This window comes from Stegodyphus dumicola, chromosome 4, assembly GCF_044657685.1.
Source record: "Stegodyphus dumicola isolate Sdum_Otavi_A_Nest chromosome 4, ASM4465768v1".
Taxonomy (NCBI): Eukaryota; Metazoa; Arthropoda; class Arachnida; order Araneae; family Eresidae; genus Stegodyphus; species Stegodyphus dumicola.
The window spans coordinates 111,673,215-111,689,265 of record NC_140771.1 but is presented as its reverse complement, the minus strand read 5'-3'; the positions used below and the strand labels follow the sequence as shown (position 1 = coordinate 111,689,265).

The following is a 16,051-nucleotide window of genomic DNA, read 5'->3' as shown; positions in this document are numbered from 1 at the left end:
AAAGCATTTTTATTTCTCTTTTTTTTCTTTGCGCTACGAACAATTAATTTTAAGATATTTTATTTCATTGCATTTTTCGAAAACAAGCAGAAAAATGGGAAAAACTTCCTGTCCATCTGATCTTAAGGATAAATTTAGTTCATTAAAAATTGTGTTCTTGCTTAATACCAATTTTTTACATAACGTATTATTAATTAAGTTAAATTTAAAAAAATAGGTCTATTTTTAGCCACCAAGAATTCCGAAATGATGAGGAAAAAATCTAAATTAAGTTTGTGGTTATTGTAATCAATATTATTTGGCTATTGAAGGCGAAAACTCGGATAACTGAAAAAAATGTAGCTAATACTAACACGTTTTATGTGACGGGCAAATGAACAGTTGACAATGACAATAATAATCGCTTAAATGAATAAATAACAATAAAAAGCAGAAAGTATGTTATTTTACTGTATTTTCAATGAAAAAGAAACTAAATATTTTGGAATAAACAAAATTTCATGTCAAATTTAAGCTTAAAAAATCACTATTTTATGAAGCATTATAAAATACCGCATGCATATAACATAATATTTATGCCTAATCTATTCTTATTTATTCACAGTTTCTATACTTATGTAAGATAGAAAACTTACATATACATATATATGTAAGATATAAACTTACATATATATATATTGTAACTCAAAATTAGTATATATTAGCAATAGTCCTTCTAATCACTCATTGCAATTTGACTACGTCCCCTTCATAAAATCTAAACTGCGTTAATATGCATTATTTCACAATACGGTTAGCTCTAGTCCTGTTGTAGAGACATTAGGTATGTTTTGGAAGCAGTCAAGATGAAAAATATGAACGCCTTCGCCGGGAATCGTACCCCGGACCTCTCAATTACGCCCTGAGTATGCCGACCACTACATCACGAAGGCTCCCTAAGAAGGCAGGAGAAATGTTTCATACAGTCACCATTCGAAACTTAATAAAAAATGGAGGCGATTTCATTCCAACTCTCTATATATACGCTTTGTGTAAGTACGCAGTAGTTTCCCTATCTTCTGCGCGCTATGTAGAACGAATTCGTGACGGTTTATTGTCTAGATGTAACCTGACAAGGATTTACTGCATAGTTAGAATCATGACACTTGCATACAGACGTGTCTGAGATAAATGTGAATTTATCACTGGATAAAGCAATTCTGGAGACGCAATATTTGACTCAATCATATTATGGGCACAGTATGCCTCCCACATTTCTGAAACTTATATTATCTCAAGATAATGAACGAAGCGTATTAACCAGATGACACAGAAGCGAGCAGCGATGGCAGGAAAACAGCAAAAGAGGACCACGCATTTAGATGAAGCGTTAGATATGAGTCAAAAGTTCCGCTTCTCGATAGAAATTTTAATAATTGGAGAAAAGATATCTTCATCGCTATGTTGCGTAGGATAGTATGATAATTTTGAAATGAAGCAGTTTAGACTAATAGGTTATAAACAATTACTTCTTTTAGGGAAGTAAGGGAAAATACTGAAATAAAAACGAGAGGACTATTGCCAATTCAAATTTAAAAAATGATGTCATGTCTTTTATTATATATATAAAGAAAATAAGAAAATTAAATGAAAAAAGAGGGGAAGAAAGTGTAGGAAAAAGACAAAACAAAAAAAAAAAAAAAAAAAACGAATGTGAGGAAAACAATGGAAAATGTTTTGCTGTATGCGCTTAAAATTATTTAAAAATTTAATACGCAAAAGTCTAATTTAACCTCTTCCTGAAATTTGAAGTACGGTAGAACTCGAACTATACGAATTTTCGATATTTAGAAAGCTAACATCAACATCGATTTTATTTTTTGATCAATGTGAAATTAGTATTTTTCAATAAAGGTAATATTTTCCTTAAAATACATACATGTTTGTGATTTTAATATTTCTATTAAAATCACAAACATGTAAGGAACTGAAAATGCAAAAACTTAATAATTATAATTATCTTGCATATTCTGTTGTTTTAAGTTATTTAAAAAAATTAGTGAGTTTACTTAAATACGAATGAATTACGCCATTTGTCGTACGTAGTGAAAGCAGCAATATATTAAAAACCAGTACTGTAAATATAAAAATAGTATTATGCGTTTAGTTTCGGATTAAATTAATTTCATTACAAAAGTTTTCAAATTTAATTTAATTATAGAAATCAGAATAATTACAGTCATTGTAAAAATAATTGTAAATTAATTTCATTGCAAAAATTATCAAATTTAATTTGATTATAAAAAATAATAATTACAGACTTTATCAAAATCGTTATAAATTATAATCATCGTAAAACCTTTATGATTTATAATCCTTGCTTTATTTTTAAGTGAAACAGAAATTAGGTTTTTGTTTAAGTAAATAAAACGTAAATTTGCTGTCTAATTTAGCAGAATAAAAAGGTGGGATTTGAAATTTGTTTCGCAGAAATGAAAATACATCCCATTTTTTGCCATGCAATTAATATGCATATTGTTTTCTGTAGAGACAAAATACGATGAATGTACATATAACATAATTTCATTTGCGTTATATTAAAAACGTATATTATAAAATATTTTCTCCCTCCTTCCAGCATGCCTTTGTGGTGTAACGGTTAGCACACACGGTACGTATTCGAGAAGTCCAGTTTCGTTCCCTGCGAGGTCATTGCTCCTTTTTCAAGTCTCCTGCATTAAAATAACATAATATCTCTAGAATATGGCTTACAAAAAAGGCACATTTTATTATTGTTTAATATTAGGATATACTGTATTTCCAGTTAATCCAGTTTTTTTTTAATTCTCCGGTAAATATGGATTCATTTAAAATGTACTTTTTTTACTATTTACGAAACTGTAAATTTTACAGCATTTTATTAGCCTTTAGCATTTTGACCTTTTAGTTTAAACTAGCATGGAAATATTTATTTTGTATTTTGTACTGAGTCTCGTAATTCAATTACATTTTCCTGTAATAAAATAAATTCATAAAACAGAACATTGGCAGAAATTTCTTAACTAACTTCAAACCATTTCTTTCAGGTGATAACTCGGCTCTACATCTGCAGGCGATCATTTAGTAAAATGGAACTTCGATGGATTGCTGTGCCTTTGGTCTTGCACTGTATAATTTACCAAGTAATTGCAGGTAAGTCTGGATGTGCATGACTTAAGATATATGTTGTAAGATATTGTGTTTATCTTCTTCCTTGACTGGTTGGGAACAGAAAGTGTTCAGGATTTGAAATCGGTACTCTTTCCCTTCGAAACATATTTACGGTTCGTATCGTTTTAAGTTCGCTCGTACTTAGTCGACTGTATTATATATATCTGCATGAAAGCACACCGAATGAGTGCGACATTGTCGAGAAAAGAAGAATATGAGTTTTCTGAACATCTGTTACAAGCTACAAATTCTAAAAGTTTAGGAACTCAAGGGAGTTTCAGGCATTAATCGGGAGGATTTATGTTCCAAACTTTTATGATTTAGATCTTCTGCTTAGCTTTGAGATCTAAATTCCTAACTAGAGTTACAGATTAGCAAATGAATAATATTTGAGTAATACCTCTTTACAGAAAACAAATATTGACATTAAATTTTTGTGAAAGTTGTTTAGATTTTATGACGGAAGCATGCGCAGATAGTAAGCGCAAAATTTCTTTCATAAATATTTTAATCATCATTGCATTACATATTAATATAGGAAAGAATATGCAACCATGGAAATGTAACTATACTTCATGAAACTTTTGCTGAAAGCATACTGGAATATTTTTCGAAAGTTCTTCATTTTTGGTAAAGTATACTGAAAGGAAGATAATACATATTTTTCTAACTCTTTTAGAGTCCAACGCATCTATGAAACCATTTCTAAGAAGATGATGCATATATAACATAGTTTCATTTCAAGAAGAAAGAAAATAAGAAGAACGTTGCATATTTTAGTTAAATTGTAATAATTGTGTATACTATGGCTATCCCCCAGACGCTGACATGAAGAAAGATACGAGATACTAAGCTTAGAATAAAGACGAAATTATTTATGTGTAACTACCAGACGTTTTACTTTGACGTTCTACTTTTACTTACCAGACGTTCTCCTTTCACTAGAACTGTCCTAGTTTGATCACATGGTCTCTATGTCCTAACCAATTTGTCATTTTTTCCAAATTATTTGGTAAAATTTTAAACGTGTCAACTACACAAGAAGTAAAAATAGTACAATATCGGGTAAACGACGGTCTGTAAATTAAAATATCCGCTCTGTTACACATTGTTGCCAATCTAAATATTCAGAATCTAAGTTCAGAATATAAGTACTTTTAATGCTATATAGATGCATTCTCTCCAACAATGTTGACAGATGCTTTTTCTTAATATTTATGGGATTGAACTACTGACACTGAGCTATAGAAAAACACGTTTGGTGGAGCAGAATTGTTTCTTTAGATAAGTAACAGTGAATTAGCATAATCTAAAATTGAACCTTCAGGAGAAAAAATTAAATTAAATTCTAGAAAATAATGCGATAAGCACATTTTGACTGAAACAGCATTTTGACGAAGTGTTGATTTCAAAAGCGCTTTGGTTAGATAATTATTAAATTTTGAGAAGTAAGCGTTGTGGGTTGAGTTGTTTCATATGGCCTGAGAAAAGAGGTAGAACAATTGAATCAACCGAATAAGCTTTACAGAGTTGCAAAATTAACAGTGGACTAAACTGTAGTGAAATTTTCGATGCCATCAAAAATAATGAAAAAAGTTTAAATAAAGTTCATACTAGTGATAAATACTAATTCATTTATACTTTCTCAAAATTATCTAGTATGAGCATTTAATATTATGGTAACCATTCTGAAATTCTTTTAACCTTCTCTAAGGTCAGTCTTGAAAGTGTCAGAAAGTCATACATATTTCAGACTGTTATTCGGCAAACATTTACTGGAGCACCACTTGTGATTTTTAATTAAAGAGAAAGTTAAAAGGCTATATAATTATTGACATTAAATATGGTTGTACTCCAACTGCGCTGATGAAAATCCCCCCCCCTCGTCCTGCTATAGTCCAACTGCGCCGATCAAAATTTCTTTCCCCCGTTGCCTACAGGGTTACAATTTTATTTTTCGAAGCCAACTGTAGCCAAGAGGAAAATAAAAATAAAGAAATATATTTTTTATAAATGAATAGTGGATTTGTTGCCAATCTAGAGAAACTAAGCTTCGGCAACAACAAAGATAACGCCTTCTTTTATTATTATTGCGAATTAAGTCATGCTTAATCCTTTCTGGAATTTATTCCAGGAAATAAGTGTTTAAGATTTACTTCGTAATTTTTAGATGAGAAACACTGAATTGTCTGTGAAAAATCGTTTCTTTTTTGTTTGTTCAATTTCTTTTATACATCGCTTTAGATTTACTTTTGTTAATTGCTCTGTGACACAAAAGAAATTTTCAGAGGACTTGCAGAAGGTTTCGTAATAATCTTCATTGAAGATCTGATGTCAGAGCAACCACTGGATGCAAACATCACACGCTTTACTGATTACATAACAGAGAACTACCTTGATGAGGATGCAAAATTTCTTCCGATACTTTGGGCTTGCGCTGATATTTCATCGAAAAAAACAACTAATGCATGTGAAGCATTTCATTCAAAATTCAGAGCGAATTTTTATCATTCCCATCCTAATATATTTGTCTTCACAGATGTAATTCGTCAAATTCAAATAGATATATACGCTGAAATAAATGGTGTGAAGCAGCATAAAAAAATAACAAACACGAATTACGTAAACAAGAAGGAAAGAATCGAGGATTTACTTAACAAGCACAGGTATGACGATTAGATTAGAGTCACGATTACAATTCCTAAGACGTGTTTCATGTTACCCAAAAATTGTAAGTTAATTATTGCAATCTATTGTATTCAAACAAATTAATGTGAAATATCATAATAAATGTAATAATTTTAAATTACAAAAGTATTGAGAAAAATATTTAAAAACAGGTTAGCATGATAAAGAATAAACTTAAAGAAAATGCTAAAGTATGAATAAAATAAATAAATAAGTATAAAATATTAAATCATGAAAACGATTTCTAGAGTAAATTTCTTAGGGGTTGAAATTTAAAAAATACAGTAGAAATGAGAAGAGAATTTAGATCTCTTTCATATCATAAGTTTATTAAGCATTATATACCCTACACGGAGCACGCATTTCTTAAAACTGAAATACGGACATAGCGGCACAGAAAAATATTTTTTGAAAAGAACTATGTAGTAATGCATAAATGAAAGAAATTAAATAAAAAGTATCAAAGAAAATATATAAGAATTATTACATCAAACACTCTCTTGACCGCAAGTGATAGAATTTTGTTTTCTCGTTTATCTTTCAGAAAATCTTATACAATTAAATAATCACTTTCATTCGCGTAAAATTATAAACAAATGCAAATTATTATAGAAAACGCATAAAGTTAAACACTACAGTGTGAAAGGAAAATTCTGGAATAAAAATGTTATAAAAATTAGATGAGAAATAATCCATAATTTATTGATATCCATATAAACTCTATGCTTTCGGAAAAAGTTACACATAATTTGCAGTGAGGTATCAATTACCGAAACCAAGTTAATTTCTTTTCTTACTTTTTCTTATCAGAGGGATTTGTAAAAAGATACGCTAAGGTGAAAAATTTTGCAATATTTTAAAGAATAAATTTTAAAAGTATTTTTACTTCATGAACTGAAATTTTTACTATACATTTTTACACAGTAAATAAGTACAAAAAAAAAAAAAAAAAAAAAAAAAAGAAAGAAAGAAAGATCTAGGGGATCACTGGGACTAGAAACTCGGGTCGAACTACCAATGTTTAGTGACTTTTCCGCTTGATCATAAGACCTTTTGAAATTAGGATGAACAATATATTAAAGAAAATAGAAGATACAGCACACGTAAGAACAAAAGTGGGCTGAATTAGAGGTTTACATGTTTAATGAATAAGTTAAACTTACCTGTATGCCATTATGAAATATTAGGAAGTAGCATAAAAGCATGAGTGAAGAAGGCAATGGCAATCTAAATCATTGTAATCTAAATGTATAACATTATCAGTATCTGCTATTAATTTCAATACTGCTGAAAAAATTATAAATGAATTATATTATAAATCGTATGAACTCGTAGCATTATAAATTACAACAGTTAGAAATATTATTAGCGTGATTTAGCGACCATCTTTGTTAGCAAATAATTTCAAGTAACTAATTTTACAAATAATTCAGCCTGAAACTAGGTTAGAAAATAAGCTACATGCTGAAGGTGGTGTTAGAAACATCTTCTGTTAACTAGAGTTATGAAGCAAGAATTTGTAAAAATTATCATTTAAATATAAATTGGCATAAATACAATACAAATTATATAAATTTTACATACATGAAAACTTGAATACAGTGCAACAATATGTGAAAAAGGAATGGATTAAAAGGGAGACTGAAAATCCCAGGATATAAATATAAGGGAATTTGAATTTTTTTTTTTTTTTTTAATTATAAAAATTCTGCTGACGCTCATAATTATCAATTTATTAATTAAATGTGTATTAGAAATTAAATGTCTTCCAAAGTACATCAGGTGGAAAACAGAATAAATATTTAAACCTTTCTAGTATTAAAATATGGAATTTGTAGCAAAGTTAAATAACCTTAAAATAACTTCAATGATTAAAAATGGAAAGCTTAATACGGGAATATATTGCAATTAGTGTGAATTTAGAACGACTTAAGAAGTCCAATTTTTAGATTTAATAAAGATAATTTTTATAATTAAATTAGACCTGTTTACCAAAAATGGTAAATTTGAAAGTTAAAACCATTCTGCTATCTAAGAAGATTTGTTAATATTTATCTAGACAAGAAACTTATTTAAGGTGAGCTACAAATCCGATATTTGATACGTTGATTATGTATCAGTTTTGTGTATGTCATTAATCTATCAATTTTACTATTCAAAACTGATATATATATCAGCGACTAAAATCTACAATTTGGAAAGTTTTTAATTCTTACAGAGAATAAAAAAGATCTGGCTCATCATTCCTTTAAGCATCATAAAACTTTAAAATGAGTGTAAACGAAATTTATTTTTACTTTAGTACACGCCAGACTTTAAATTAATATTTGTTTTACATGCACAATTTTTACAATATTGATAAACGAAAATAAAGGCTTGCAGTCTCAATAGAATATCCCATTAATGGCGATAAACGACTTTTATAGCACCCAATCTTCTTGGAAAGAAATGTGGGGCAGAAAACGTCGCGCAGTTCGTGGATTAAAAAAGAGGGGGACAGGGATTTTCGATCAAATTTGGCGCAGTTCGTACCCTACCTTAAATATTTATCAATAAAGCAGACTTTCTTCAATGGTGTAAAATTATCATTTGTTATTAAACTTAAAACAAAATATCTGAATTAGATCCGTATCTAACAACCCAAACTAGCCGTAGAATTATCACCCAGAACCTCATGGGTCTTGACGAGTACCTTTTAATTCAGAAAACAACACTTTGGTAGCAATGTTTTATTAAGTACAAAAGTGTTGGTTTCTAAATGAAAAACTAAATATTAACCTTCTTAAAATTTTAAATCAATTAACCCGAGAGCAACAACCCTAGTTAAGATTATAAGTCACACAAAAGAAAACAAATATAATTAATTTACATCTAAATTTTTTTATTTATTTTGTTTAACTTTTTCAATTAAAAATGTTTCACACATAGTTATTTAATCCCGGAAGAAGAAGCATTACATATTGTACTACCTAACTATTAATGTACTATTAATCTTAATATTTTCTTAAAAATTTAGTAACACTATAAGGTCAAGAAACTATTTAATTACTCATGCAGTCTGAATTTCCAGGACAAAAAAAAAAAAAAAAAAAAAAAAAAAAAAAAAAAAAAAAACTCGCCGCAAGTGAAACTTGAGCTAATAAATAGAGCTACTAATCACTGTAGAAATATTCATAATTGACACAATTAGCAACGAATTCGCTGGGAGAAGGAACCCGTTGATCCTGGCACGTAAGCCGGAGACAAGATGGATAAGCTGATGTAGATATTTCGATGAGATACTGAGCTGGGAAACTGATAGGTTTTGTATATCTCGGAGAATTGCGTAACCTTCCCAGAGAAATGACCGTGGAACCAAAGAGCTCTGCTGTACAGTTAGTAAAGAGTGTTAAGGAAATAGCTAATGTTCCATAAAGAAATGTCCAGAACATTGTTCCTTAGTCAGAAAGGGATGTTAAAGAATCTGAACCTCTTCCCAGTGCTTCATTGTCTTGTTGGGGTTTACTTGCCCACACCACGAGAGAAGTAGAAATTAATCGGTGAACAAGCTGGTCAGGAAGTTTGGTTCAACTCCTAGTAAGAATTCAGTTTTTCTTTTGCGGTTATTTGCAGCGCCGCAAGAGGTATGGTGAAAAGTAGTTAAGCAAGAGAATTAGCAGCAAAAAATTAGCTTCATGCCACCTACACCCTGTTTTAAAACAAGCCGACACCACATTCCTGAATAAGCTTCGGACTCAGGAGGAAAATTTTGCATTGACACCAAGAACAAAATACTACAAAAATGTACTTTTTCACTTCTTCAGTTCAATCCCTCTTTGAAGCAAAGCTAAATCAGCGGGAAAAACAGGAATCCATTTTCCCATGGAAACACCCCTTCAGAAACAGGTTGTGAAAATCAGATCACCTTGAGCTAAATGAAGTTAAAAAGATGTTTTTGAAACCAGAAAAGGCATTTCCTATTTCTTGGTCAAACTAATTGAAAATAATTTCTTAATTGCACATAATTCTTGACACAGTTAACCTAAGAACAAATAGAGGTTCATCAGAAAGGCAAAATGTTTCTGTATTATGTAGATAAATTTCAAATAGATAAATCGATAATTAGTATTTTAAAATTGCAATAATACTCAGAATTTTACCTAAAGCGCATTGCATATCAGACCGACCTAAACCCAAATTTTGACTTTCGAACTTTCAAATAATAAAACCATTTAAGCAAAAAAAAATTACTAACAATCCTAATTGAAGTACGTAAAAAATATGTAGCCGAAACTTGGAATAAGATTTAGATGGATTAATTAATTACCAGAAATTCTGTTTGATTACACAACACTATGAACCAAAAGTTAAGGGTAATACGGAGAGTCAAGTTTCTTAACTCCATAATCTCAAGTATTTCTTTTTCAAAGTATACAAGTAAATCGGTGTACGAAAAGGAACCAAAGGCAACTGAAGCTTATCATACACAATAAAATGAGTTATAACTAACTTTAATCTGAATTTAAGAAATAATGCTTACTCAACTATGAGTGCAACCTAAAATGAGTATCAAACTTTTGTTGCCGGTTAGATCTACAAAATTTAAATTGGCGAAATTAGGGAGTCAAGTTCCTAATATCTATAACTTCAGTGTTTGCTTTCTTCGAATCAAGAGTCAAGTTTTGTTTGAATTCATAAGCTGAAGTTAAAATTCTGAAATAGTGCTTGATTGTTTAAGTGTAAGTGTTTTTCTATCAGAGGTAGTAAAATACATTATGATCCCCTAACACAGGAGATTCAAAACATTCTCGCAAGTCTGACTTTAACCTATATAATATTCTGAAATGGAAGATAATCATTTGTGAAACCACAGCACACAGTTAAATCGCTGTCTATTTTTGCACTTTACTTTTCTTCGTAAAAGTGAAACGTATTTTAGAATTTCCTTCAATGACAGGACAAGGTTTTGCATTGGTCTTTATTAAAACTTGTATCTTTTAAAGTAAAATTTACAAAGCGGATTTAGCTAAATCAGTTAACCTTTTAGCGAATGTAACAAGTATATAACCTCCATGTTTGGTCATTATCGCTTGAAATAGTTTGGTCCCGTAAAAGTATTTTAACTCTTCAGTTTTAGGTAAAGTAACTGAAAAGAGAATATTCCTAATTGCAGCGACTTTATTTTCTTTCTATAAATTAAAATCGCTTTGGTATGAAATCGTAAATAGGCTGAAAAGGTTTCATAATTATCAAACCAGTCCAAACTGATCGTTTAAACCTTTTATAGTGCAATAGATCTACAGTTTAATAAAAATATTTTGTAACATAAAGCTAGAATTTTTTAAATAAAATTTAAAGTAAAACTAAGGTGAGACATAAAAACAGAAAAACAACAACTGCTATTTTAAACACAGAAACAGAAGCAAATAAGAATCTAAGCAATCTTCAAATATATCTCGTTAAAAATACAGGCTATAGGAAGAAAATAAAACAAAATATGTAACAGTCTTAAGATTGACCGAAATAATTTAAGAATTTAAATGAACGTAATTACTCCAGAAAGAATCTAAAATTACAGTCAGACTTCTTTCCCTGGGAATTCTTAGCTATCAGGATAATCACTAAACGGTAGTACTGTTGAAAACTACAACTGTTACTAACCGCACCTACAACTACTTTCTGATTATGTCTCTGATGCTTGGAAGTGTTATAAGCTATGAAAGAGACAAAAATACCATTCTTAATTAAATAATGTTTCCTAGAAAAAAAGGAATAAAATTGTTCTTAAAACTTTTACAATAGCTTCAGTTCTTATAACTGTAAATACAAGCAAAAAATAATACACGACAAATACAAATATAATTTAATGAATGTTGGTGATGTTATTCAGTTTAATTTAAACACATTAAAAAGTGAAACTCATCTGTGAGCGATTCTTATGAAAACTATGGTCTACAACAGAGCTTCTCATCCATTGGGGAATTTCCTTCTAAGAGGGATTTCATAGTTTCAGGAGGGGTGATTATCCTTTTATTTTTTTGTTAAGTATTTACATAAATATAAAAAACACTCTTATTCAAGTTTCCTTCTGTATCTACATTTTCTATACTTTCTTATGTTAAATTTATAAAACACATTAAAAATAATCTAAATATAAATAAATGTATATGTATTTTTCGAGTTTTGGTAAAAAGGGGAGGATTGTCTTGAATGTTGAAAGGGTTGCATGGTTCAAACCATTTTTGAGAATCATTGATCTAGAATGCAACAGTATCACCAGATACTGTTGCAATTCTTCAATTTGGCTGAAGAAATAGCTATAAGCCAAGAAAACAGAGATTAAAAATAAGATATATTGAAACTGAGAAATGGAAGAAGTAACTTAGGTATCTTAGTTTTAAACTTTGGGAAAAAGTAGTGCCCACCAGCGACCGAGCGGTAAAGTCGCTGAACACGGGTTAGTTTGGCCTGAGGTTCGAATCCCGCGAACGGGCTAGCTGCATGGGGGTTTTCGTGGTTTTCCCCATGTGTAACGTGTATACGAGCCAGTTTCCCTTAGAAAGTCCTCCACGAAGGCATCCCTTACCTTAGGCAGATAGCCGTAGCGTGCTTTGCCATAATTAAATACACACACACATTAGGAAAAAGTAGTATAAGTTACTCTTTGATCCACTTTCTTACGTTTACTTTTAAAAATTATCTTCTGACTTGGAAATCAAAATTTTAGGTTCAGAGTATCATCATACTTTCTTTTTAAATATGTTATACTTTGAAGCTACAGAACATTCCCTTTCAGTGGTATCGTATATTTTTTATTTGCGAAGTACCCGTGATATTCAGGCAAAAGTTTAAAAAAATCAAAAATACAGATTAAACATCTTCGTACATCGAACACGATCTAAAGGCGAAGGGAAATTCCTATTGCATTAAAAATCAAATTTCCTATGTTTCGCATCATTGCAAAATTTTAAAGTCACCGGACGCCTAAAAAATAGAAAAAACGTTAAGATTCTGTTTAGAGACCTAATTTTAAATTCCTCCAAAATCTCTATTTCAAATTTCTTTTCTCCTACTTTGCTTCAGATAGATTTGATTTTTGACGGAAAAAAAGTGAACAGAAGAAGTGAAGGGTTGGGAAAAAAGAAAAAAAAAAACTTAGAAATGTCTTTTCGACGCGTGTTATTTTCAAACTTTTTGGAAATATTCGAATTTATCAGATCTATTTGTGCCATAGTGGCGCATGTCAGAATGAGAATAAAATCATGCTTTTTCTTGACATACATTTCGATTTCTGATGCTGTACCTTCATATTTTCTGCGTAAAATTCTGATGTGGTTCCTCCTCTCGTAAGAGTTCATGATATTATATATATAACGAGATTTAATTGTGTAATAAGCATACTATGTAAATTAAACGCTTTACTAAATAACGAATTATACATTTTTACTTGCATGTATATTTAATTGCTTTAGCAAACATACTAATGAATACTATTTTTTGTTTTCAAAGCGGGCTGTAATTAAATTGTTCAAAACATTAAAAGCAATTTTAAGTTAAGCTGTTTGCGATTTCGTTCTTTTATTGTTACATATGTTCTAGAAAATGATAAGAATTATATCTAAAACAAGTAGTGAATTTCAAACATTTATACTAGCAAAAGACGAAAACATATAAATTGCTTGCTGAGAAATACCTTTACAAGGATTTAAGAACATTAAAGGTTCTGAAGATTATATGTGTTGAAATTTAAACATATTCTACTTGATCTTTGCTTTACGTCATTGTAAATAAATTAGGAAAAATTGAATTCTGCTATTACAAATTTAAGGAAAAAGAATTCTGTCTGAGTGTTGAAGAATATTATGAAGTGTGGAAATTATCATGTTCAAAGAATTATAATTTAGACATAAACTTTGTTTTATGCTGTTAAACAAAAATTTATATCACAGAAGTGAATAAAATCAAACAACAAAAACTGCTTTTGTAAATACCTTTTGAGGATAATTTTCATTAATGTTTTCCTTACATTTTGCTCTGATTTTTTTAGTATTCTACAATTAATTTTTCATTTCGGGAGTAGCTCATATATCAGGATACATTTTCAGGCTGAAAATTATCAGTAATATTTCACTCAATTTTTGCTTAGTTTTTTTTTTTTTTAGTTTAAAATAATTTTAAAATGAAATGGTTGTTTTATAACAGATATTACTTTTTAAACTTTTAACAACCCTGTTGGCTTGGGGATGAGGAAGGTACTGCCATAACTTTGGATCGAATCTGAGAATCCTGAGACGCCTCCCAAGACTTTAGTGATAGGTTTCAAGATTCTCAGATTCTTTTCCTGGGCTTTTCCCCCTCAAGAGTTTGGAAGGAATTTTTTTTTTCTTTCGAGCGGGTACAATTCGGTCATCTCCAGTGGCGCACATTGGCAATGTACTTAGTAGTAAAACAGTTAAGACACCGATAGGTCATCATTATTCCCGAGAATGTCCAGTATTTTCCAAAAAAACGATAACAATGGTATTTCAGAACTATATTTATAAGAATTACGCACTGTACTTATAAGATTACGCACGTTAAAAATAATTGTAGAGCAAATTTTTGACATAAAATATCTTTGTCTTTGTTTTAAATATTTATTAATTTGAAGACCTTGCGCAAAGTTTTAATATGAAATTACTCTCAGCTCAAAACCTTAAGAGAAATAGATAATTTCAAGAATTAAAAAAATGTTTTTTATTGATTTATTTCTTATTTTCTATTGTTCGGATAATCAAGGATTTCATTATTCAAAGGTCTAAGTACTTTTTCATGGATATTACTCTTTATAAAATTAAGTTTCTAAAATCAAAAGTTTTTTCATAAATAGTCTTTGTTAGTAATAAATCCTCTTACTAAGAATTCTGTGTTACTAATGATTAAGTCCCAATCAAAGAAAGGGTATGAGCTTTTTCTTCTTTTAAAGCATAAAAAACTCTTTCTTTATTATTATGATTATTAGAAACTCAGATTACCTCAATTTTTGTATTGATATATAAATATTGATACATTTTCTGCTCGCAAATTCAGTGTTTCATGAATCAAAGTAAATAATTTTATGCCGTACTTATTATTTACTTGAGAATATTAATGAAGAATATTTACATATTTAAATATAAAGCATATTAAGATGTTATTTAATTTTAATTTGGCAACATTGCAAAAAAACTACTGTGGAAAGAAAAACCTAAACTATTCTCTAGTATTGTATGAAATGTTAACATTGAAAATTTTTATTAATATATTGAATAAGGAAAAGCAATTAAGCAGATTTACTTAAACGTCAGTTGTACTGTGCCTGTGTTAAGTTAAGCCTGTGTTTATGTTTGTATGTTATTAGGGCTATAAATTTTCAGCTTTGTATAAGTTTGTTGTGGAGAGCAAGAAACAAATTATTTTATGATATTTGCATGACTTGAATGTGGGAAAATGTTCAAGCAAATTGTCTAAACGTCAGTGAAGTATTCATCTCCATTTGAGAGTGTGTAATACTGAGGTGAAATCTAGAGCTTTCATTTACATCAAAAATGACAACATAATTTTTATTTCTTATTCAGATTATCTAGATTGTTAACAATGTTGTCAGAAATTAAGTGGTTCACTAAATTACAAAGATAATTCATACGACAAAAGAAGCTACAGATATATTCACTAAAGATATTCAACTTCCATTGCATATATTTGTTTCTCTTTCTCAAATAGGCGTTTGCAGAAATTGAAAAATGTCTTCATTTTTGTAAACACAATGAAGCATTACTTAATTTTATTCATTTTATTTTAATATTTACATCCTAGACTTGTATTTCACATATTTCGACCAAAGGGTATTTGTGTAAGAACTCCCACATCAATTTTTATGTTACTTCCTTTGGAGTTCGGCAGGTTAGCATAGCAGATACCACTTTAAACCTTCAAAATGAGGAAAGAAAAATTATTGATTGAGTTTTGTTTTCTAAATTTAAATAACTGAACTAACGTAAGCTATATTTACTGTAATGCTTCCATATACTTTAGATTAGTGAAAGAATGCTGGTTCATATATTCATTTTTTATAAAAATTCAAATAAAATATACTTTTAAATGTCAAACTCTTTCTATATGCATATCATAAATTCATTTGACCTATATTTAGGATCTTTCAATTATATAAAACACA

The 16,051-nt window shown here is 29.5% G+C and overlaps 1 protein-coding gene across 5 annotated transcripts in view; it reads left to right on the top strand.

Moving 5' to 3' along the window:
* LOC118187717 (neural cell adhesion molecule 2-like) overlaps positions 1-16,051 on the top strand; it is a 1,091,694-nt gene that overhangs the window by 663,051 nt on the left and 412,592 nt on the right. For all 5 annotated transcript variants that reach the window (XM_085815340.1, XM_085815342.1, XM_085815343.1 and 2 more), the window contains one exon: positions 3,066-3,171. In XM_085815340.1, coding sequence (XP_085671466.1) covers positions 3,108-3,171 — 64 coding nt within the window. In that variant the 5' untranslated portion in view covers positions 3,066-3,107. The remainder of the gene's footprint in view (positions 1-3,065; positions 3,172-16,051) is intronic.